At 35.0% G+C, this 22,447-nt stretch overlaps 3 protein-coding genes across 4 annotated transcripts; 1 reads left to right on the forward strand and 2 right to left on the reverse strand.

Moving 5' to 3' along the window:
* Window positions 1-134: 134 nt before the first annotated feature.
* LOC101265167 (uncharacterized) lies at window positions 135-1,616 on the reverse strand. The gene is made up of 4 exons (XM_004229723.5): window positions 1,113-1,616; window positions 836-953; window positions 552-648; window positions 135-464 (listed from the first exon to the last, which is right to left on the reverse strand). The coding sequence occupies exons 1-4, from the start codon at window positions 1,418-1,420 to the stop codon at window positions 193-195; spliced, it is 795 nt and encodes a 264-aa protein (XP_004229771.1). The 5' UTR covers window positions 1,421-1,616; the 3' UTR covers window positions 135-192.
* A 28-nt stretch (window positions 1,617-1,644) lies between these two features.
* Window positions 1,645-12,534, forward strand: LOC101265477 (elongation factor G-2, mitochondrial). 2 transcript variants are annotated; one of them, XM_004229724.5, is made up of 20 exons: window positions 1,645-2,337; window positions 3,629-3,850; window positions 4,382-4,503; window positions 4,589-4,739; window positions 5,431-5,502; window positions 6,189-6,284; window positions 6,375-6,463; window positions 6,549-6,615; window positions 7,826-7,864; window positions 8,082-8,142; window positions 8,241-8,350; window positions 8,457-8,531; window positions 8,634-8,702; window positions 8,786-8,907; window positions 9,994-10,119; window positions 10,363-10,483; window positions 10,653-10,753; window positions 10,846-10,906; window positions 11,688-11,741; window positions 12,225-12,534. In XM_004229724.5, exons 1-20 carry the CDS (start codon window positions 1,915-1,917, stop codon window positions 12,324-12,326), a joined length of 2,283 nt encoding a protein of 760 aa, XP_004229772.1. In that variant the 5' UTR covers window positions 1,645-1,914; the 3' UTR covers window positions 12,327-12,534. The 2 variants fall into 2 exon arrangements, with proteins under 2 accessions (XP_004229772.1, XP_069143264.1); XM_069287163.1 differs by lacking the exon at window positions 5,431-5,502.
* Window positions 12,535-12,737: 203 nt separating this feature from the next.
* Window positions 12,738-21,206, reverse strand: LOC101265771 (3-hydroxyisobutyryl-CoA hydrolase-like protein 1, mitochondrial). Its single transcript, XM_004229725.5, has 14 exons — window positions 20,929-21,206; window positions 20,764-20,844; window positions 20,584-20,652; window positions 20,407-20,470; window positions 19,620-19,699; window positions 18,249-18,332; window positions 16,250-16,334; window positions 15,571-15,656; window positions 15,343-15,464; window positions 14,496-14,556; window positions 13,555-13,650; window positions 13,358-13,459; window positions 13,232-13,273; window positions 12,738-13,150 (listed from the first exon to the last, which is right to left on the reverse strand). The coding sequence occupies exons 1-14, from the start codon at window positions 21,049-21,051 to the stop codon at window positions 13,031-13,033; spliced, it is 1,215 nt and encodes a 404-aa protein (XP_004229773.1). The 5' UTR covers window positions 21,052-21,206; the 3' UTR covers window positions 12,738-13,030.
* Window positions 21,207-22,447: the final 1,241 nt, after the last annotated feature.

The following is a 22,447-nucleotide window of genomic DNA, read 5'->3' on the forward strand; positions in this document are numbered from 1 at the left end:
CATTGGTACCATACAATTTGGTGTGGATAGAGTGGTCGAATATGATTTTTATCACAAAAAAAGGCGTAATGCTTCAAAGGCGGATGAATCGAGAGAGGTAAGCAACTACACAAGTCAACAACATCTGAAAACTATTCACAAAAAGCTTTGTTTTTTTTTTCTGATGTCAAGTATGTAGCAAATGGATCGTCATCAAGCTCCTTGGGTTCTTGTGACGACCACAATCAACAACAAAACAACTGATAAAAGGAAAGAGGATCTAATCTTCTCTTCCATGAGGTCAGAGAGTTCTGATGTGGGTTTTTCTTTATTGTCTGGTTCAAATATATCATGGATTATTTCACTTAATAATGATCCAAATGATTGGAGCAGCTCCGCGATTCTGGAAGTTGTGATGCCCATAATCCATTTCACTATGAGGGATCCGATATCCCCAGTTGAGCTTTGTGATTCTTCTACTTTAGCTGCATTCATTGCTCTAGGGATTAACATCAAAATTGAAATACGAAAAAGTACCAGCCAACGAGGGAGGAGTTATTAATAATATAAACCTGCAGATATGACTGAGCCTTGAAGATTTTGAACTGCCTTGTTGCTCATCATGGCTTCCCAAACAGCTCTATCACAAGCTATGGAACAAACCAATCTCTACATGCAAATAAAAGAGACATGTATGTCTATGCAACTGACAAATGAAATGAAGCATGTACGTTCAATGTTCTTATTTAAAGTAGTCATAACTCAGTAAAATTTTCATTGGAGATCACTAAAAGCTGAGCATCATACAAAGTAAGAGGAGTTCAAGCTGACAACAACAACTAGTCAAAATACACACCTGAATTGATGGTTCATTTTGAAGCATATAAAGAGCATCATAAAATCTTGCATTTCCAGGTGATTTCACCAGCATCGGTTCAGCCCAATTCATCTCTTCTTTTGGAGCATAATTGAAACTGCAGTAAACAGTATACTCAACAGAGCTTCAGACATCTACTTTACAGTATAATATACACCATGGAATAATACTGATGGATAAGAAATAGTCCCAACATTACTAATACACTGATCGCTACATCCAACTGTTATCTTTCTTATAAAGTCAATGATTTTACCTTTGGAGATCAGACATGGCCTTCTCAACCTCCCACCTAGAAGGAACAGAACCAAAAACAGTCTCATAATAAGGAGACCCTTTTTCAACAAACTCATCAAAAGATCCACTATCAAGAATCTTAGAGTTTGAACCATATTCAATACACCTATTCTTATTCCAAGATTCTCCAAAGGGTGTTTCACAAATTGATGACAAAGAAGGGGGAGGGTGGATATTGGAGTCCCTGTGGGTGGGTAGGGGTAGGGTAGTGAAACAATTGTTGGAGTTTGTACTTGTAAAGAGTGGCAACATGGCTCCTCCTCCCATTTTCCCCCTCTATAGTCTCTACTTTTAAGTCAACCTCTGAGAGTGCAGGTATCTACACAATTTTCTTGATAAACCAGAAAAAATTAGGTTATGGATAAGATATTTTGAGCAATCGTAATCAAAGTTGAGATAGAATAATATCAAATTGAATGAAATATTCGTATAAAATGAAAATTTTGTTATAATATCAATTTATATGTCTATATATGCGATATGAATTTTATTTCAGACTTTAATTTTATAATATTAAAAGTAACAACCAATCAAGTAAATTTAAGTGTGAGAATTAATATTAGTTACTAACAAATTAAAGTTACAGCAATTTAGAAAGTAGTTAGTACGGCAGTTGAGCGGGTACTAAACAATTTGACCCGTTTCAAGAAACCGACCCGTTTAAATTTTTCATAAATTATTTTAAGAAAAAAGCCTCTGAAACATTTCTTCCACGCCGGAGCAAATTTCCACAGGGTTTAACCAAAAACCCTAAACCCCCCATGGCTCGATCAGCTAGATCCTCTACGACGCGCCTATTCTACTCCCTATGTTCCTCAACCAAAAGGACGCCGTTGACTCCTCAACACCCACCGCCAACCCCAGTCGCCGCCTTATTGGCCGGAAACTTCCAGCTGCGCCACTACGCCGCCAGTAGTGCCACCGCTAGAGTGAGAGAGGAGAAAGATGCGGTATGGAGGGAGTCGCTAGAAAAAGTACGGAATATTGGGATTTCAGCTCATATTGACTCCGGTAAGACTACACTGACAGAGAGGGTATTGTTTTATACTGGCCGGATCCATGAGATCCATGAAGTTAGGGGTAAAGATGGAGTTGGTGCAAAGATGGATTCCATGGATTTAGAAAGAGAAAAAGGGATTACTATACAGTCTGCTGCTACTTACTGCACTTGGAAGGACTACCAGGTATTTAAAAAATGTTCTTTCGATTTAGTATATATTATTTTACTCTCAGCAGTTTTTGTTTTTCAAAATTATTGTTTTTTTGTTTGAATGGAGTGGAAGTAGCTAATTTGGCATTGAACACTGTCGATTGCTAATCTTAATCATTTTCGCTGCTAGGTTTTAAATTATTTATGTGCTAGTAACAAATTGATTAGAACTAGGAAATGGTTTGATTTATTGAAATTGAATTGTTTAAGGGGAAATGGTTTGATTTATTGAAATTGAATTGTTAAAGGCTTGTGGCACACTGTTCGGAACTCGTGGATAATGGCCCAACCCTTCTACCCTTCTCCACTTAAATTACATGATTTTGTATGTGGCAAGGTTCGAACCTGTGCTATGAGCCATATCCATACCAAGTGCTGTGCTCATACCACTTGACGAAAGCACGAGGGCAAATACATTAGGGTTGTTCCCACTGTCATTTAGAGCAATGAGATTGGTCAATGAATTTTTCTCTCTCTTGCTGGTTGGTGTTTCTGCCTGCAGAATATAAGGAGGTAAATGAAGAAAATGCGAGGAAAATTGATTTCCTCTCATTATGTTGTCGGTGTTAGATACTAGATAGAAAGTAACATGAAAAATATGCATATAGTGTTTTGAGGGTTCTGTTGGAGAAAGATTTATCATGTCTATTTCCTTTCTATTGTTCCCAACTATCAGATATTGAATTTCCCTTCTCCTCATTTCAGTTAAAGGATTAACCTGGACTAAGTACATAATCAACTGAATCATAGTAGGTTTTCATTCGGTATTTGTGCTCTATATAAGATCATAGAGCAGCCATGGAATAAATGTTGTTTATATGGAAGTTTGGTTTTCCAGTTTCTGATTGATCTTTTAATATGTTGTGGAGAAAAAAACAAAAAAGATTTTTTTTCTGTACAAGTTATAACAAGGATTTGGGATGAGTGTTTTATCCCTCATCAGTTTCTTGATAAAGGAATAGCAACTTTTACTGACTAGACAAATCGATCAAAAATGATATAAATGAGATTGTCAGGATTGGTTCACTAGAGATTCTTGGTGGATGTTTATTTACTTAACTAAGCGAGATATGTGAAACATTGTTATAACTTCTGTTTTTTTTCCCAAGGTTTTTCTCTAGGTAAATTGACCATAATATTGCATGCAGATGTTTTCTCTTTTTTTGAGTCAAGCACATTGCAATAATTCTCAACCGTTTCGTCATTAGAAAAAAATTGTGGTAATTTTTCTGGTTTCAGTTCTTTATTTCTGCTTGTTGTTGTAGGTGAACATAATAGACACACCAGGTCATGTTGATTTCACAATTGAGGTGGAAAGAGCTTTGCGTGTCCTTGATGGAGCCATTCTTGTCCTTTGTAGTGTTGGTGGTGTGCAAAGTCAATCTATCACTGTTGATAGGCAAATGAGAAGATATGAAGTCCCAAGACTTGCTTTTATTAATAAACTTGATCGGATGGGGGCAGACCCTTGGAAAGTTCTTAACCAGGTCAGTTATGTATCATTGAAGGCCTATTAAACTTCTAAAAAGTTTAATTTAAAAACTTTCCCTTAAATAAATTAAATAATGTTGCCCTTTATTTGTTGATTTTGGTACCGGGCGACATTTTCTCTTGTTGCCTGGCCAAGCTCATTGTCATCATATGTGAAGGAACTAAAACAGAATAAACTTATTTGAGTTTCAAATCACTAGACCTCATGCTAGAAATCAGCATTTGTAGTTCTGCTGTTAACTGAAAGCATTTATGTCTGTCAACGTAGCAAACTGGATCAATTAGGTTGGTTTTTAGAAAATATCTTTGTTATAAACATCTGCTACTTGATTCACTGCATCCTCACTTACTTCTTGTGTGTGACATGTGTTTGCCTTAATTCTTTGGCAGGAAGCACTTATTATTTTTATCACTGATATTATTTGCTGCTTTCCTCTAGAACTTTGTATGTGAATTCTCAATAGCAGTTTAGCTGTTTGAAACTGTGAGTATAGTATGTTCAGTTGCTCTCTTTCCTTCCCGCACAGGCAAGAGCAAAGCTTCGGCATCACAGTGCTGCTGTGCAAGTTCCTATTGGGTTAGAAGATGACTTCAAGGGTCTTATTGATCTCGTGCAGTCAAAAGCTTACTATTTCCATGGTTCCAATGGGTCTGTGACTAGCTTAAAAATGTTTGGTTAGGTATGATAGGTAAATTTTCTCTACCAGGTTCATATTCATTTTTGGCTTTTGCAGTGAGAAGATTGTCGCAGAAGATATTCCTGCTGATATGGAAGCAATTGCTTCTGAGAAGCGGCGAGAGCTAATTGAAGCAGTCTCTGAGGTTGATGATAAGCTTGCCGAATCATTTCTGAATGATGAGCCTATATCATCTGCTGATCTTGAGGTCTGTACACATTAGTCAATCTTGTTTACAAGGAAATTACAACCTTGTTTGTTTCCATTTGCTACCTTTCAGAAGTATACATTATGTTTACGACACGTATTTCGTTTTCAAATAGTAGATTTTTGCATCTTGTGTACTTTGAGGATTCAACGACATATAAATACCCAATTTCAAATTTTGAGCCAAACTTGCAAGCTTTGTTAATCTTATCGGGAATGAAATAAAAAGTGATTGTTTCACGCTGCTTAGCATAGTCATTGTAGATCGTGGAAGTATAGCAGTTGAATGCTTTGTGGGTTCTCAATTGAAACAAGCACAATGAGGGAGGTTTGGTGATAGTTTGAAAGGGCATTTCATCTTCTTTTTGTGTAATATTCTTTCCTGTACCATTTATTTGTGTGAGCATAGGACTGGGAGCTGAGATTCTGTAGTGGTGGACAGGGTTATTTACCCAACTAGATTAATTGATTGTGATTGCACGACTTTACGCTTAGCCTTATCTTTTTACACGGACTATGTCAAAGTGCTTAACCTACATTAATGTCTACTGTTAATACAATAAATATTGCAGTACTTGATATTGGTAAAGTAATTTGCTGTTATGGATCCTTGACTACTGTCTTTATCTTGCTCATGGGACGTTCATTCTCCCATTACCCTGTTTGTTTAATTTTCTTTCTGTGTTCATCAGGCAGCCATAAGGAGAGCGACAATAGCACGGAAGTTTGTTCCTTTTTTTATGGGTAGTGCTTTCAAGAACAAGGTGCTATTTTTTCACTGATTAACTAAATACGGGATGCAAAATTTTGATCTTAAATTGATATTGGCTATATTTTGGGCTTTTGTTTTATGTGAAAAATATTTAAGTTGCATAAATTTACCGGAATGATTATTGTTATTTCCCACTGAATTCCAGAGGTGTAATTTTTCTTCTTAGGTCGACCTCGCCAAATTGAATATCAGAATAACTGGGCTTGTGTAAAACTTTGTCATCTTTCATGAAGGTTAATCATTTGAACCTGGATCAAATTTCTCATCAATTACAATGTGATCATTTTAGAGCTTAGAAAAATGCAAGTCGGAAGTATTCTGACAACTAGCTGTGACCATGATATATTCTTCTCAAGACTAATTCCTTAATGATTACAACTGTGAAGTAATTAGTACTTGATGTCCATCCTTCCCGTTTTCAGCTCAATTTTTTCAATGTACATTTTTCTGGCTAATTGTTTCTACTGGTGTAAATCTAGGTCCATGCCTGCTTGTTCTCATTCTTGCAGTTCTAACTTATTCCTGTTGTTGCTTGGCTATATTTTCTTTTCTGATACTTGATTTGGCACCATATGCCCAATTCATTCTTGATTTTCAAGTGACAACAAATGTATAATTCTTTTATATTTCAGTGGCTGCAGTTTTAATTTATGCTTTCTGTTATTTTGTGCTAAACAGGGAGTTCAAACACTTCTTGATGGCGTTCTCAGTTACTTGCCTTGTCCAGTTGAAGTTAGCAACTATGCTCTGGATCAAACAAAGGATGAAGAGAAGGTTAGTTGATAATATTTTTTGTTGAGTTCTTACCTTTCTTTTCTCCATGTACAGATGTAGAGTTTAAGCCTCGTGCTCATTTGTTGCTAGGTTACCTTAACCGGAAACCCTTCTGGCCCTTTGGTTGCCCTGGCATTTAAATTAGAGGAAGGCCGTTTTGGTCAATTGACCTATTTAAGGTATAAACTTATTTCTTGTGCAATTGTTTTCTCCGTATGTGCACTTAGCAAGGACCGCACATTTTAACATAATCTTCCATCAAAGAATCTATGAAGGTGTCATCCGGAAGGGCGATTTTATAATCAACGTGAACACGGGAAAGAAGATTAAGGTGAGTTCAGTCCAGCTCATCTTCCTGATATGAAAACAGCTCATTTGAACCAAAATATGTCATGTTAGTTTAGCATCTGAATGCATTTCCCTTGACCTTATGCTGATTTTAAGAATCTTAAATCAACGTAAAAATAATTGCTTTTGATGATCTCTGTAAATCTTGTGTATATTTGTGTTAGTAGTTTCATCCCTTGAATTTTTGTTGTCTACTGGAATTAATGTTTTTGGACATTGAGGATATTGATACCCGATGCGAACTATTTTGGATTGGGGCGGTGTTTTTATTGTATAAATTTCTTTGGATGGATTCATGGTTGCATTCATGTTTACGAAAGTTTACAGGTTTGTGAATCATTCTGCCTTTTCTTGGTTTTTTGGTCAATTATGTGACGTGTACTCCTCTGAACAATTTTAATCTTACTGAATCAAAAATATTTTCTTGATTGTTCTATTCTACGAATGTTGTTCTGCTTGTTGAAAAAGAAATCGTATTTTTGCTTTGCTTGTTCACGAATTCATTCTATTGGCTATTACTGAAAGTTAACTTTGTGCAAAACATTAGTGAACTACCAATCTGGGATGCAGATTTTTCATTAAATTTCCATTTATTCATATAAAAAAACATCCGCCTTGTTTTCTGAATTACTGCAACAAAGCATCAGCTATTAGCACAAAAAGGGGAACTTAGAATTTATCCAGGTAGGAAGGCACAATTGGGTTGAGATATGGCCTCAGCTAAGATACTAGAATTAATTGGAAAGAGATGTGAACTTGCAAAAATACTCGCGGGAAGTAAAAGGAGACCAAGTTGTTAAAACCTACAAATAGGTATATAAAATATAGGGGATATACATAACGGGAAATTTATTTGTAATTGTTAAGTATCTATTTACACCAAGAATAGCAGTTTCTTGGGTTTTGGAGCTGGTTGAATCGGTGGTAGTTCCAAAGGAAGTTAGAAGTGTTTATTTGTTGTAAAGAACTTCTGCAAGGGGAATAGTATTTGAACAGAATTGTTCTCTACTTTGTGATGTGGATACCGAGATCGATTGCTTACCCATGTAGGTCTTTTTTTAGTCACCCACTCAATTGTGGATGTGTGATCTATTTACATGGAAAATGTGCTCGACATTATTGCATACTATTTGCAAATTAGTCTATATATTATTTTGCTATTATAACCTAACGTTCAACTAATTTTTTTGTAGATTCCTCGCTTGGTGAGAATGCATTCAAATGAGATGGAGGTTTGTCATTCACACCTTGTCCTTTTGACTTCTTTATTAGATACAAATCTTACTATGTCAGGATGATATTTTGTGTTACTCTTAAATTGAATTTACCTTACGGGATTTTTTCAGAGATATTAGAAGGGAAAAAAAGATTCTTTTCCCTGCAATATCAGTATATCTAGATTCCCCATCTTTCTTAACTCTGAGAAATGTATATCAACTCTAATAATAGGATATCCAAGAGGCTCATGCTGGGCAGATAGTTGCTGTGTTTGGCGTAGATTGTGCATCAGGTAACATCCTATTCTCTAGCTCAAGTCGACTTGATTAGAAAAGGCTGAGATCTTTCCATTATGATGTATTCTGATGCTTAGGTCTGATCCATTTGCAGGGGATACTTTTACTGATGGATCAGTCAAATACACTATGACTTCTATGAATGTACCTGAACCAGTGATGTCATTAGCTGTTTCACCTGTTTCTAAAGATTCTGGTGGACAAGTGAGTGGTCATAGTAGAACCTGTTGTTCTGTTGGGTCTATAAGGCGTGCACTCTTGCAATTGTTCTTTGAGCCTCTTATAATTGTTGTGTCTGTTTGGTTGGCAGTTTTCAAAAGCTTTGAATCGTTTTCAGAAGGAGGACCCTACATTCCGTGTGGGTTTAGATGCTGAGAGTGGTGAGGTATTTTTTGTCTACCCTAGATGGGGGCATAATTTGCATGTTATGTGAATTATTGATCTTTATGGGGAGAATCACTGAACATCTCAATGGTTTTCTGAGCAGACAATCATATCTGGCATGGGGGAGCTGCATCTGGACATATATGTTGAGCGCATCCGGAGAGAATATAAGGTTTATTTTCTTCCACAAATAGTCATTCTTTTTGGGATCATCGTTTGTTTGATCCTTTTCTTACTATCTTGTTGTTTCTTTAGGTTGAAGCTCAGGTTGGAAAGCCTCGTGTAAACTTCAGGGAAACCATCACTAAGCGAGCAGATTTTGATTATCTACACAAGAAGCAAAGTGGTGGGCAAGGTCAATATGGTAGAGTAATTGGGTAAGTGTAGATGTGTATCATTTTGGCAAGTCCCTTTTGTTATTTCCTTGAAAGCTTATCGCATGCAACTTAAAAGTGCCTATAAATAATTACCATTATGAAATGACGGGCAAGTAGAATGGAGAGAGCTAATGCTAGTTATATGATTTCCAACTGTTCCACACCTTCTCTACTAATTGTATGCCTGATGATTTCCATAGAATATTTGGTATCTTCTTTAGTGCCTGATCATAAAGTTGATTAGTTTTCGTTGGGCTGTGAGAAAAGAGTAGCAAAGGCAAACTTATCTCTTTTCTTTGTTTACACAATGTTGAGCCTCAATTTATATTGTCCCGTCATCAGATGTTCAATTCTGGGCTTCCTACGTTGATGAAGGGAATTGACCATTGTCTCAGATGGTCTTTGATTAATCAGCACCTCAAAGGCTAGTTTTTGGAGTTGAGTAAGGCCAAGATCCATGTTCTTCACGTGGTATCAGATGGAAATCATCTCTATTCTTGGTTTACCGTCTGTTGGGTTCCCATGTGCTGTTGCCCTTGATCTGTATGTCCATCCCCAATCGTGGAGTAGTATTTTAGAATGTTCCATATTGATCAAGACTAAATTGCTCTCTTTATATTGTCTTGGGCAATCCTCATCTCAGGATCCAGGCCCGAGATCCATTTTCTTTGTGGTTGCAAATATGGTTCCTCATTGTTCTAATATTTTGACATGGGCGGATTGCAGCCCCCTGACAGAGTACTCTAAATCTTGTAACCTAAACTAAATCCCCTTCTCTGCCCGTAGCCCCCTCTCCACTACAAAGTTCCTGTTTCTAGCTTAGATTGTAAATCTGTAATGCTTACAGTTGGCGGCTCAGTTACAGATCCCCATGCATAGGCTACTCTCTTTGGCTAGTATAATAGATCACAGCTTTAACTTTAAGGAGTAATTCAACATTGACCTCCATTAAGTCTGCAGTAAACAAGAGTATGTTAAATTGTCTCTGAGAGAGTTGGTTTGGGAGGGTAAGCTGTTTATATTTTCATAATTCAATTCTGTGGCATTGTTGATATTCATGTTTCCTCAATACGTTGTTTTCCACAGGTATGTTGAACCTCTTGAACCAGGGTCAGGCAGTAAGTTTGAATTTGAGAACATGCTTGTGGGACAAACTATTCCGTCAAACTATGTCCCTGCAATTGAAAAGGGTTTCAGGGAGGCTGCCAATTCGTAAGTTTTCTTTCTCTAGTTTTAAATTATGACTTGCCTCGAGACTCTGAGATACACCTGCTGCTTTTCCTTCAAGTCAAGAATCTAGCATGTGCTGTTATTATATAGTAATTGCTTATGAACTATCATATCTTAGTTTATGCATGATTTAGTGGAGATTTGGTCATTGACTTGCTTGGACTAGTTTGTTTAGGTGTTTCTTTTTTTAATTTGATTAGAAATCTGGATCTTCCTGTGTTCCAGGGGCTCTCTGATTGGTCATCCTGTTGAAAATATCCGTGTTGTTTTGACGGATGGTGCCTCACATAATGTTGATTCAAGTGAACTTGCATTCAAATTAGCTTCTATTTATGCTTTTAGACAGGTAAGACATTCATCCTATTGACCGTAGACTATTTCTGTTATGTTTGTTTGTACCTCCAACTTCCCAGCCTTCCTCTCTTTTCTTAGCTTGGTGAGCTTTATCTAAGTTCCCTATGCTTGCAGTGATTTTATGATTGCCCATGTGTATCTCTAATTTTATTGCAAAACAGTGTTATACTGCAGCCAAGCCTATAATTTTAGAACCTGTGATGCTGGTGGATATAAAAGTGCCAACAGAATTTCAGGGCACTGTTACTGGGGATATCAATAAGTAATCTCTTTGAGTTCTTTCTGGGACTTTGTTATTGAGATTTGAGAATGTGATTTATGCTTTTCTAACCACTTCTTTTCTTGTTCTCACAGGAGGAAAGGTGTCATAATCGGCAATGACCAGGAAGGAGATGACTCTGTAATTACTGCCAATGTATGTCTATCATTCTTTGCTCTTTAAGCTGTATTTAGAATTGATTCTGGTGCCTGTTGCTATCAGCATGGATTGCTGTTTATATGCATGTTTTCTATCCTCTCTTTCTTTATTCTGTTCGGATGACTTTATGTGATGTAATTATAGAAAAACCACTTAGAATACAGCTCCAGCAATCAATTGTTCATTCCTTTTTTGGGTACAGAATTGGCTTATAAAATTGCTAGTCATGTATCTTCTACTTGTTTGTATTGGGGCTTCTTAATAATAGTTTTTGAGCACACGCGTCACAAGGCGTGTGTCTGACACTTGGTAATCACAGTTTTAACTTTTATTAATGTGGTTGACCTACTCCCCTATCAGATTTTGTCGTACTTCTCAATGATATTTATTATAGCTTTCAAGTATGTGCGACAAAGTTGTGTGAGAAAGATGCATCATGCATAATTTTGTGTTTCTATCTAATAATTAATACCTTAGCCAAACGGTGTCTGAAACAGATTAGTTTTCATGCAAGGGAAGATGGAATAGTTATGAGAGAATGTTTCCATGCAGATTAGTGTTCTTCATGTTACTTGCATATGCTTGTTATTTTGAGTCTGATGCACAACAGCACAAGAATTGCTAATTTACATGGCTTGTAAGGGATAAAGGAAAAATTCGTTCTCGACTTCTTTCAGCCTTGGAACAGTATACATTTGTTCTGGAAGTATTATTGCATGAGTTATGAGCATCTCTTTTCTGTCTTCTGAGAGCTGAGGTTATACTGTTTATTTCTCAGGTTCCTCTCAACATGATGTTTGGGTACTCAACATCTCTTCGATCAATGACACAGGTCAGTAATTTTGTTTCCAGTTCCTCAACAGAACTCTTTTATTGAATTAAGGGAAAGGAAGGTTGGTGGTGATTCCAATTTTTTTTAAGCTTCTGGACATAGTAGGAGTGAAAGGAAGACAGGAGAAGAGAAAAATGATGGATAATGCTATAACAATTTTAATTTTGTCATACAAGTGAGTGGAGACCTTTAAGAAAAAAAAGTTTCACGTTCTGAAGAAGCTTTTATGATGCCATACACAAGGCTTACTAGTAGAAAAATATGTCATTAAGGTGTTAAGGTGAAGTGAAAAAACATTATTTTCTTTTCTTTAATATTAAAATAAAAAATTAAAGTTATTCCTCTCCTATAACTTTGTTTCCTTTTCCTTTTCCCGTGATCATGCGTATACTGCATAGTGAGAAGAAATATGTGATGCCGACCTCAGTGCTCTGTTTGCTTAGTGAACTTCAGTGATACAAATCATTGTTTTGTTTCATGCAGGGGAAAGGTGAGTTCACAATGGAATACAGAGAGCATGCCCCAGTTTCAGGAGATACACAAACGCAACTTGTTAACGCATACAAGGCCAGCAAAGAAAATTGAAAAGATGGTGTGCCTTTGAAGCTCCTGCAACTACATCCTGTTTAATTATTTTTTTTTATGAATTTGTCTCCTTGGGTGGGAGCAATGTTGTGAAATCCTTAGGACCAGAACTGGTCAGTCAATTTTGATATGCTGAATAAAACAGTAAAATTCCATAATGTATACAAATAATTGCTTATATACATACATATAGGTTGTGTATTCATAACCCTTGAGAGGTGTAATGATATGTAGAAAAGCAAAAAGCTAACCATCTTCCCACCCCAACACAGAAAGAAATAGACAAAAGTAATGACTTGAATTTACCTCTCCCTCCCACTATTCCTAAGAGGGTTCCACTTCTAAAAGAGTTCAATTTCTTTGATATTGACAGCATAGTTCTTTTATATCATATAATAACGACGGTATATATTTTTGTTTAGAATAACAACTGAATATATATATATTTGCAATACTGACGATGTATACCAGCAAATTCCTCTGAAAATCTTCCAGGACAAGAAGATTAAAAAAAGAAGAAGCTGCCACATCATTTGGGCAATTTGCCAAGGCCATATCATTAGTAATTTTCAATACAGATTTGCAAATGCTACTATATCAAGACTGAATTGCTCAGTGTTTGTAATGTGAAGAAAAGATAACTGATATAATTTACTTATTTTCTTCTGTTATCTTCAAAGTTGAGGAGTTTCCCTACCCAAAAGTTATGTAAATGCTTCTCGCTGTTGTGTTGGTAGCTCCAGTTCAGGCTCAAATGCTGTTAACCGAGAAAAGTACTGATCTACCATGTCGTCCGTTACTTTCTCCAACGTTGGAGGATCCCACTGCACGTTTTAACATAAATCAAGAAACGCACCCCGAGGTTAAAGAGGATCATTATTCACTGAAATAACATATTGGTTTACCTTAGGAGCAAGATCTCTATCCACAAGCCGTGCACGAACCCCCTGGTAAGAAGATATTATTTATGCACAGTGATGATCATCCACCGATGTAAAACTGAGATTTTTTGTTTTGTAAAGATATATTACCTCACGGAAGTCACTAGTTATTTGTCCAGATAAAGCTTGTACTGACATTCGATACTCACGCCTTAGGCACTGGTCTAGAGTCTGATGTCTGCCTTCACGGATCTGAGAGTAGGCATTAGTGGATGGTCATCTCACAATGCCCTGCTGGCTGGAAGAGAGAATATTCTATCTGAAACAAAAAAAGAATTAGAACTTACAGATCTGAGTGAAACCTTTAAACTCAGTGGGGATGTTTCTTGTAGTTTTCTCAGTGTTGCAACACACCATGCATCTTGCTTGGCTGCCTCGCTCTCCTGACATAAGTTAAGTTTCTTTTAGAAATGTAATCACACCCGTGATTAAAAACTCACATGTATAGCTGATTTCAATGACTCAGCTTGTACAATTGTCAAAAAAATGTATCAAGGGAAGGCCTCTCCATAAATTTTAGCTTATGGGAAGTTGGGATCTCCACAATGTACTTTCTCCAAAGAATGATTGACAGTTGACACAATTTAGTGTGACAACAGCATTTAGATCTATACGCACTTATAGAACATCAGGGAGCAAGCAAAGAGAAGGCTGAACAATGATCCTTGTTTTCTTTTTCCAGATTTTTCAAGTGGTAATTGTAAAGGCCAAGGTATTAAAAGCAAAGCAATCAAATGCTGAACGTAATTGTATAGATCAATTCAATTATGTTTCTACTACCACCCAAGGATGTAGCCTAAAAGTCGAAGAAGTGTTTGAAAACATGGAAGATCAGGCTTTAAATCCAGCAGAGACAGAAAAAGTTAAGTGATTTGGGAGCCAGAGTTACCCAATACTTGTGCTGGTGCAAGATAGCATGTCTCTGGTAAAATTATCAATATGAGAGTAAATTTACCCAGACACCACCATTATTTTAAAGAATTATGTTTCTACTGTTCACATTATGATTGTATGTCCATCCAGTAAAGTTTCTTACTCGGTCATATAGCCTTCACACCCCAGTCTTCATGAAATTAAGATATTTTGTTCAAGAGCTCCCGTTCTTCCTTTTCCCATTAGAGATATCACACAAATTTAAATCAATCAATGTACGAAACTTTGCATCATTCAGAGACCTTCACAGAATAATGTAAACACGGATACACACACAGAGGAGCTATATGCTCACCAATGCATCAATAATTTCTTCGACTGTGTCATGGCTGAAACATTTATCAAGAGTTTCAATCCTAAAGAAAGAGAGAGATGGATTAGTTTAAGCTATCAAAATAAAAAGTGATCTGCAAGAAAGATCATGCACCACTCAATGAGAAAATACAGGTTAAAGAATAAGATTAATTACAATGATTAAAAGATCCATGCGGAACCATAAAAAAAGTCATCAGGAGCCACAAAAGTTTCCATATGACATATGTAATGTATGTTTCGGAGAGCTGAAATTTTGCTCCACCAGTTGATGCATTCTATACAACTCAAGGTAAAGTTGGTGATACGACCTCTACAAAGAAAATAATAAGTATTTCTGGCACTTGAAACCTATGCGAAGTTTAATTTGAAGAGATAGTTGCAGGATTTTCTCTGTTTAAAAATAAAACAATTTGCTAGAAACTACCAATTTGATTCCTAGAAGAAAAAAAAGAAAGATCGACTTGCAATCCTTTCTTTTTTACTAGCATAAAAAATGTTACAAGAAATGATTGCAAGTTTCTCAACCAATCAAATCTATAACTTGCTTTCCTCCAGCAAGCAAAATGATGAAGCAAGGCTGCAGCAAGGGATCATTTCTATGTCCAATAAGAAATATGAGGGGGGGTTCCTGAAGATGTAGGGTATTTTTTGGAATCAACTGACTGGAGCAATACATGCTTGATTAACTACTAGAAAAGGTGATTCAAATCTGAAAGCAGCCCATAACATAAAACGGTGATCTGTATCAATCCACCCCTATAACACTTAACGGGAAACAATATATTTTTGGACATTCATTTTACATGTTTATCAAGGATGACAGGTACCTGTGAAGTATACTCTCCGGTTCTGGATGGACAATCTCTCCCCAATTTTCAAGAGATCTTTCAATCACTGATGGATCATCAGTAATCAACGTTCCAAGTTGTTCCTCAATTAAGGGAATTTTCTGAGATGAATGGAGAGGGAAGATAAGAAGTTTCCAGAACTATTATCAAATAACCCAAGTAGGCTGTTGGCACCAAGGTGCAAAACAAATTAAGCACAGAACTTACTGCACTGTGTGAGTAATGTGTAGCAAGCCCACAGGAAATCATTTCTGCTCCACTGATCTTATCTCCAGTAAGGGCCAGGTACTCTCCTGCAAATCAAAATTTAGTTATCCTACATGATCTAGCGACTAGCATGTTGACTTATCAGTTATCAGTGATATCTACAAATAAAAGGCCTTGTAATTTTAGTCAGAAACCATTTAAAGATAATAAATAGTCAAATATAGGGAGCCACATATTAACATCATGGTACGAAGTTACATGCAATAAAGGTAGTTCAGAAAAATACTGAACAGAGGAAAGCACAAGCGAAGAGTCGTAATCTCCAAAATACATGCAGCAGGAGGAGGCACACAAGCTTACTTCCCAAGGAGATTGGGAAATGTAAGATGAAATAAAAAGAACATCATGCCTAATGCAGATAATTCGATAACAAATATATAAAGTGTCCAGATATTGACATGTTTCTTTTCCTCGTAGAAAATGGATATCTCTTACGTGCAGACTCAACTACCCTAAACTAAGAAAGAATTTAAGATTGAGAAAGAAGGTGTGTGTAGAGAGGGGGATCAGAAAAATAGTTCCAAATTAGATAATTCATATCAAAGGCGCTCAGCGATATGACCTGATAGAAGTTACTAATGAATCCAAATCACAGCATGAGATCAGCAAAAGAATTTACCCAAATAACCAGGGAGGCGAGAAAGGTAAAATGAAGCCCCAGCATCAGGATGGTAACCAATCAATGTTTCTGGTGTGGCAAAAACCTACATGATGCAACACCCAATACCCTATAAGAACTGTGAAAAATCAAGAACTTAAAGCACTTGAAAGTTGAAACACCTAAATTATCACCTAGCACTGTCCAAATTTAACAGACCCTTTTGAGTTCAATAAAAAATCTCTGACTTATTTACCTGCGCATTCATTTAGTTCTTGAGAAATTCAAAATTAGATTATAACCTTGCAATAAGACCAAGATATCTAATGGTTTCTGGACTTTAAAAATGCTAAATCTGTCGTTATAAATCAGATATAATGGAAATAAACAAGCTTCTTCACAAGGAGTCAAAAGATTTAATAATAAATAAACATAATTACTATTTCACTTTTTGGTATAGGAGAAAGTTCACCAATACAGAGCCTTTAATATATGAAGAGAAAATAATGAATTTTATAAAATGAACTCAGTATTAACTCAGGAATAAATTATAGCTAATAAAATAGAGAAGTGGCCAAAACAATCAATGAAGGACAAAAAAGAAAAGAGCCAAAGGAAAAGTTCGCTGTATAAGTTTGTTGCACTACGATTCGAACTTCTCCCTTAAGAAACCAAATACAGATATAAATGAAGCCTAAAATACAGCAGTAGCACATAAACTGGCTGAAACCTTGACCTTTTAAATGCTTGGATGCAGCATAATGTCTTTGCCTCAAAAACTACAACAATAAGGAACTGAACCTGAGATCAATCATAGAGGAAATGCAATTTTATGCTTTATTTCCGCCCATATGATGTATATCCTAATATGGTTTCTGAGTTTCTCACCCCATTCCAGCTGAAAGACTACCCATTTGTTCATTTACAGGGTTTAGCACGAAATCATAAATAAGTTCTCAAAGCAGATTTTCTATTCAATTTGTACTGTAAATGACAAGTATTCAGGAATAATTAAAACATAAATCTCATCAGGTCAGCCTTCACTGCACGTCTCTCCCTATCTTTGATCTTAAGGTGTCGCATCCAACTGATGAGTTTCTACAGAATGAATCAGATTCTTGAGAAAATCTTGCTTTGACCTATCATTATAGAAACCATCTATTCAAGCTATCACATTCCTTTTTCTTTTGTTTCTTGATTGGGGATCAGACTAGAGTCTCAAAAAGGACTATCAAGAACTAAACTGCCCCTTTCTTTAACTTCTCTTCTTTTGTCCGTCGACGAAGCTGTAAAAAGAGAGGAAATAGAATGAAATAGTCTACCTTATTTTTTTTTCCCCGTTCCCCCCATCTCTCGAAAGGGATACAAGTGCTCATGTTACTTCTACATTATCCCACCTGTCACTTTCAGGATACCAAGGAACCAGTAGCAGTCTTGAGAGAAAAGGAGAATTTTTTTTTCTTTCTTCTCAAGTACTGAACAGTCCACATGTTTCAATTGTCTCAACCAGGTACAATCCCAGTTCATTCCCATTAATAGAATTATTCTAATGGGAATGAGAATGAAAAGCAAGAGATGCAGTTCTTGGGCTCGGAAATAGCTGTTCAGGTCTAATAAAGATTCACTACACTCCAAAGTCTTCATACATAGGCCTTCATGTGTCGATTCTGCCCTTCATCAAAAAATCGAATTATACAAGAAGTAGAAAGCAGAGAAGGATTTTAGTTCCAGGAGGAGAAAGTGTGATTTTTAAGGAAAAAGCATTCACTACCTGTATCCAGAGAACATGCTTGCACTTTATCTGATACAGTATAGAGCCATCAACATATAACTTATAATTTTTAATAGAAGAACATAAAGTTCATGATACGTGAAATCACTACAAAGATATAAGAATGAGCACAAATCAAACTTAACATTGCTTAGAAATGTAGTCTAGAAATTCTTGGACTAGGAGAATTAATATTGAACCAACAAAGTAAAAGCTAAAACAAATAAAACTTGACTAGTCTTTCCATACAGTTTTCTCAGTTGCGATACGGAAAGTTCCAGGAATAGAGATGCCAGCCCCACCACCCATGGTAACTCCATTCAAAAGAGCAACCTGCATGGTTTTTGAAATAGTGTCCAGTGACAAGTTAATGTCAACAAAAGTATGACGAGTAATGAATATGCAATACTCCTAAGTTCTAACACTTCTAAGTTGTAACACAGAATCGAGGATGCAAAAGAGCAAAGTAATCAAAATCAGAAAGTGTGCACGAACTTCTAATCAATAGAAAGATATAAAGCAACAAAGATAATACTCCTAACTACTATCAAATGCACTCCAGAATTCTAGTCTGGAAAATGATGTTTCAAACATTTTTGAAGAAACAACTCTATGATAAGCAACAGAAAAAAAAAATGAAAAAAAATGTCAAGGCAAAGCTGAAAATATCTTGTGATAAGTAAATTTTAACAAAATGGAGTTGAATATCTACAACAATTGGATCAAATCAGCATTTATCCTAGGGTAAGTCAAATATAATGTGACAAATTACATTTCCTTCAACAGGCACAATTTGGAAGATTGTAAAGCAGTTGGCATAAATAAAGTTACTGAGTTCCTATTTTGACTCTAAATATAAGATTCATCAAACTTTGGCAAGACACATCCAACTCATTGAACACTTGTTTAATCAGAAAGTGGTTGGTGTAATTAACCGTCAAAGTGTTGTCTCTAAGCATCTTAGCCACAGTAAGATGGGAGAGAATCTAATCAACAGAACTGAGCTATCTGCTAAATGATCTAGATATTCCTCTAAATAGTATCCTTAAAACTGCCTGCCAAAAGTACAAAGGTCTCGACATAACAGTAAGCATTGGATTTCATGCTTAAAGAGGCGGAAGCAGTAACCAAGAGAATATCGGGCGAAGGGTAGCACAAACGGCTAAGCAACTAATGTCATGGTGAAGGAGGCCTAGCATACGTATACTGAATTACTAACAGGTGAAATACCAAACCACAAACTTTTCAGTGAACTATTGAAGCTATCAGTGTGATGATCAAACAATTACCAATGGCTTTCAGTACACTTCTTTCATTTCCAAATTAGCTAGCGACAAGACTACCATTAGTATGAGTATGTTGATAGTGTAAGGGCGATCCATCCTTGATGATTGTCCACCTAATGGAACTTTTACATTTTAGAAACTCTTAGGTTCCAAATATAGCATAAATTTGTGCTGTGTTAGTCTGGATCAGTTGGAATTTACAAGGCACTGGACTGTATCAAAGACTAGTTAATACAAAAAAAGTTCTTGATACTTATATTATGGGTAGAAACAAAAGAAATTCAAGTCAACAGCTTCATTTAGTATCTGATGTTTGAATAATAATCATACTTACATGTGGCTTCAAGTATGTGCCAACAACATATATTAAGCTATATATTGTCCAACAGAATTCTTTACAATCTTGAAAATTCCCTGCATCCATCCAACACAAACAATATTAAACAAAGGCTGGAGAAGATAAAATTAAAAATTGAGCTAAAAGAACATTGGCAGCAATAGTTAAAACACTCGCTGCAGTTTATAGATATGATCAACCAGAACCATCTTAATTGTTCCTACTCAGAACATTCTGCTCAACTATATATCACTTGCAATGTAGCAGAATATGAATAAAATCATTGTGAATTACGAGTTAATATCTCAACACTCAACTTTGAAAATTTATCTAGCAAAGTATTAAACTTTGTTTTGTAATTAATAAAACCACTCAACTTAGACCTTTGTATCAATAAAATCACTCAACTACATTTATTATTGAAAAAACTGATATGACAAAAAATAAATTATTTTTTATGCCATGTTCATGATGAAAATAATAAACAAAGGAAGAATATGCATAGCAATGGCTCTCAGAGTTGTCATTATTCAGGTGATGGATTGTACTGTTCTTATCTGTTTGAATCAGAATAATTTAGATGCATTTATAAACTTCGATCTGCTGACTTGAGTTTAATGGGGTAAACTCCATTTATGTATAAATGGCATAAAAAATAATTTATCTTGTCATGTAAAAAAAAAAAAATTAACTGATAAATTTAAATTGAGTAAAGGCTGATACAAAACGAAGTTCAATAAGTTTGCACTCGTGAATTACAGCAGTCAAAAATTATGCACTGTACCTTGTTTTAGCAAATTATAAAGAGAGACAATGTCACCACCAGCAGAAAATGCCCTGTCATTTCCCTTCGAAGATAAAAGAATAACTCAGTACTAAATAGATTAACATATAAGTAAATTCACCTTAAAATTATAAGTAGATTAACAAATAAAAAATATGATTTCACTCAACAGATTACCTTCAATACCACGAATCCAATATCAGGATCATCTTCCCAATTTTTGTACAGCTTCATCAACCTTGACGCCTGAAGCCAAAACAAGAGCCAATTCAACATAAAAACACCGATTTCCCTTGGTGGGTATAAATCAAAAATACAAAAAGAGAGAAAAAAAGAAAAACGGGTAAAAAAACTAACAACTGAATAATTGATGGCATTTAACGCATGGGGTCTGTTAAGAATTGCTGTTCTTGAAGAAGCTTTCCCCTCCACTAAAACCTGAGAAATACAACTCATACAATCATTATTACAATACTAAAAAAAAAATGGGGTTTTTCATCATAGAATCTTAAATGGGCTCACTGTGCTTTCTGGTTCATCGATTAGGACATTGCTAGAAACACCGCAAAAGCTTCTGGACTGAGAAACCAACCGTGATTTCTGCAGAAAACGCCTCAAAATAGATGTCGATTTGAAGCTCTGCATATTTCTGTTAACCAAATGTAAAGTTTAAATCTTTGTCTTCTTTACTATTACTTATACAAAAACAGCAAAATGGAGAGCTTAAAAATCACAGATTTCTTTTGATATTCGGAAGGGCTCACATTTTATGTATTTGCCTAATTATTATTAATAAAGGCAAAATCCCACATTTATTACCATGTTATTATATATTAATTAAGTCTTAATTTATTTATTTGATTTTGCTTTAAATAAATTTGAACTAAAAATAAGTAAAATCTATCTTTTATTATGCTTTTTTCGTATATTTATTCTTCATTAATGTGTCACGTCATATAAAGATAGAAAACACTATAATTTGCTTAAATATTATATTTTTAAGTAATATAATACAATACATACATATGATATTATTATTTTGATAAATAATTATTTATTTAAAATACCAAAAGAATTACTCATGACATGAATGAGTGAGTCAGTTTCATTGTATATAACCATCATACGTTCAAAAAAACTTCCGTGACGGAACTTCTTTAAAAAAAATTTCTTTATTTGGCAGACAATATTTTTTTAAAATGTTTTTTATCACGTTTATTTATAAGTGAAGGCCTTTGAAGATATTGCTAAATCAGTAACGGAATTACGAATTTTAGTCAAAAAAAATGAAAAATATATAAAATACGCTTATAATTAGTGATAAAATTTATACGATATAATATCTCTATATACTCCCTTTGTTCCAAATTAGTTATTAGGATTCCTTTTTAAAAAATAAAAGTGTGTCAATTTGAAAGATCATTTAGATTAGACGATAATTTATAAACATTAAATATTCAAAAATTACATATAATAGTAATTTTTGTTTTAATTTATATATTTTATTTTAATTTGACACGATGTAATAAAGAAATAAAAAAGGCTCTTAAATTTATAATTTAAATTAAAAATATATCAAAATGTCATTTAACTAATGATCTTAAGTATGTTATACAAAAAGTTCGAATTAAAAAGTTACTGAAAATAAAAAAAAATGTTATCTTTTTAGCAAGACTAAAAAGAAAAATTAAGCAAAATAAATTAAAATAAAAAATATAAATTGTAATTTTCTCAAGTTAAAACCCCCCGGAACGCGTGTGTGGAGTTCCCGGTGAATCTCTTGAATCACCGCGGCAACCTCCTTGTAATTTACTCATCTCGTATGCTAAAGGTTTTTTTTCATTAATAAATGGAATTAATTGTTATTTTATTCAATTATGTTTATGCTATTTATCACTCTCCTCTATCGTAATTACTTGTTTACTTTTAAATTGATATAAGTATTAAGAAAACTATTAATAATACAGTATATTTATTATTGTACTCCTATTAATTATAAAAGAAAAAATAACAACTAATTAAGGATTGTGGGAGTTTAATA

The sequence above is a fragment of the Solanum lycopersicum genome, chromosome 1, assembly GCF_036512215.1.
Source record: "Solanum lycopersicum chromosome 1, SLM_r2.1".
Taxonomy (NCBI): Eukaryota; Viridiplantae; Streptophyta; class Magnoliopsida; order Solanales; family Solanaceae; genus Solanum; species Solanum lycopersicum.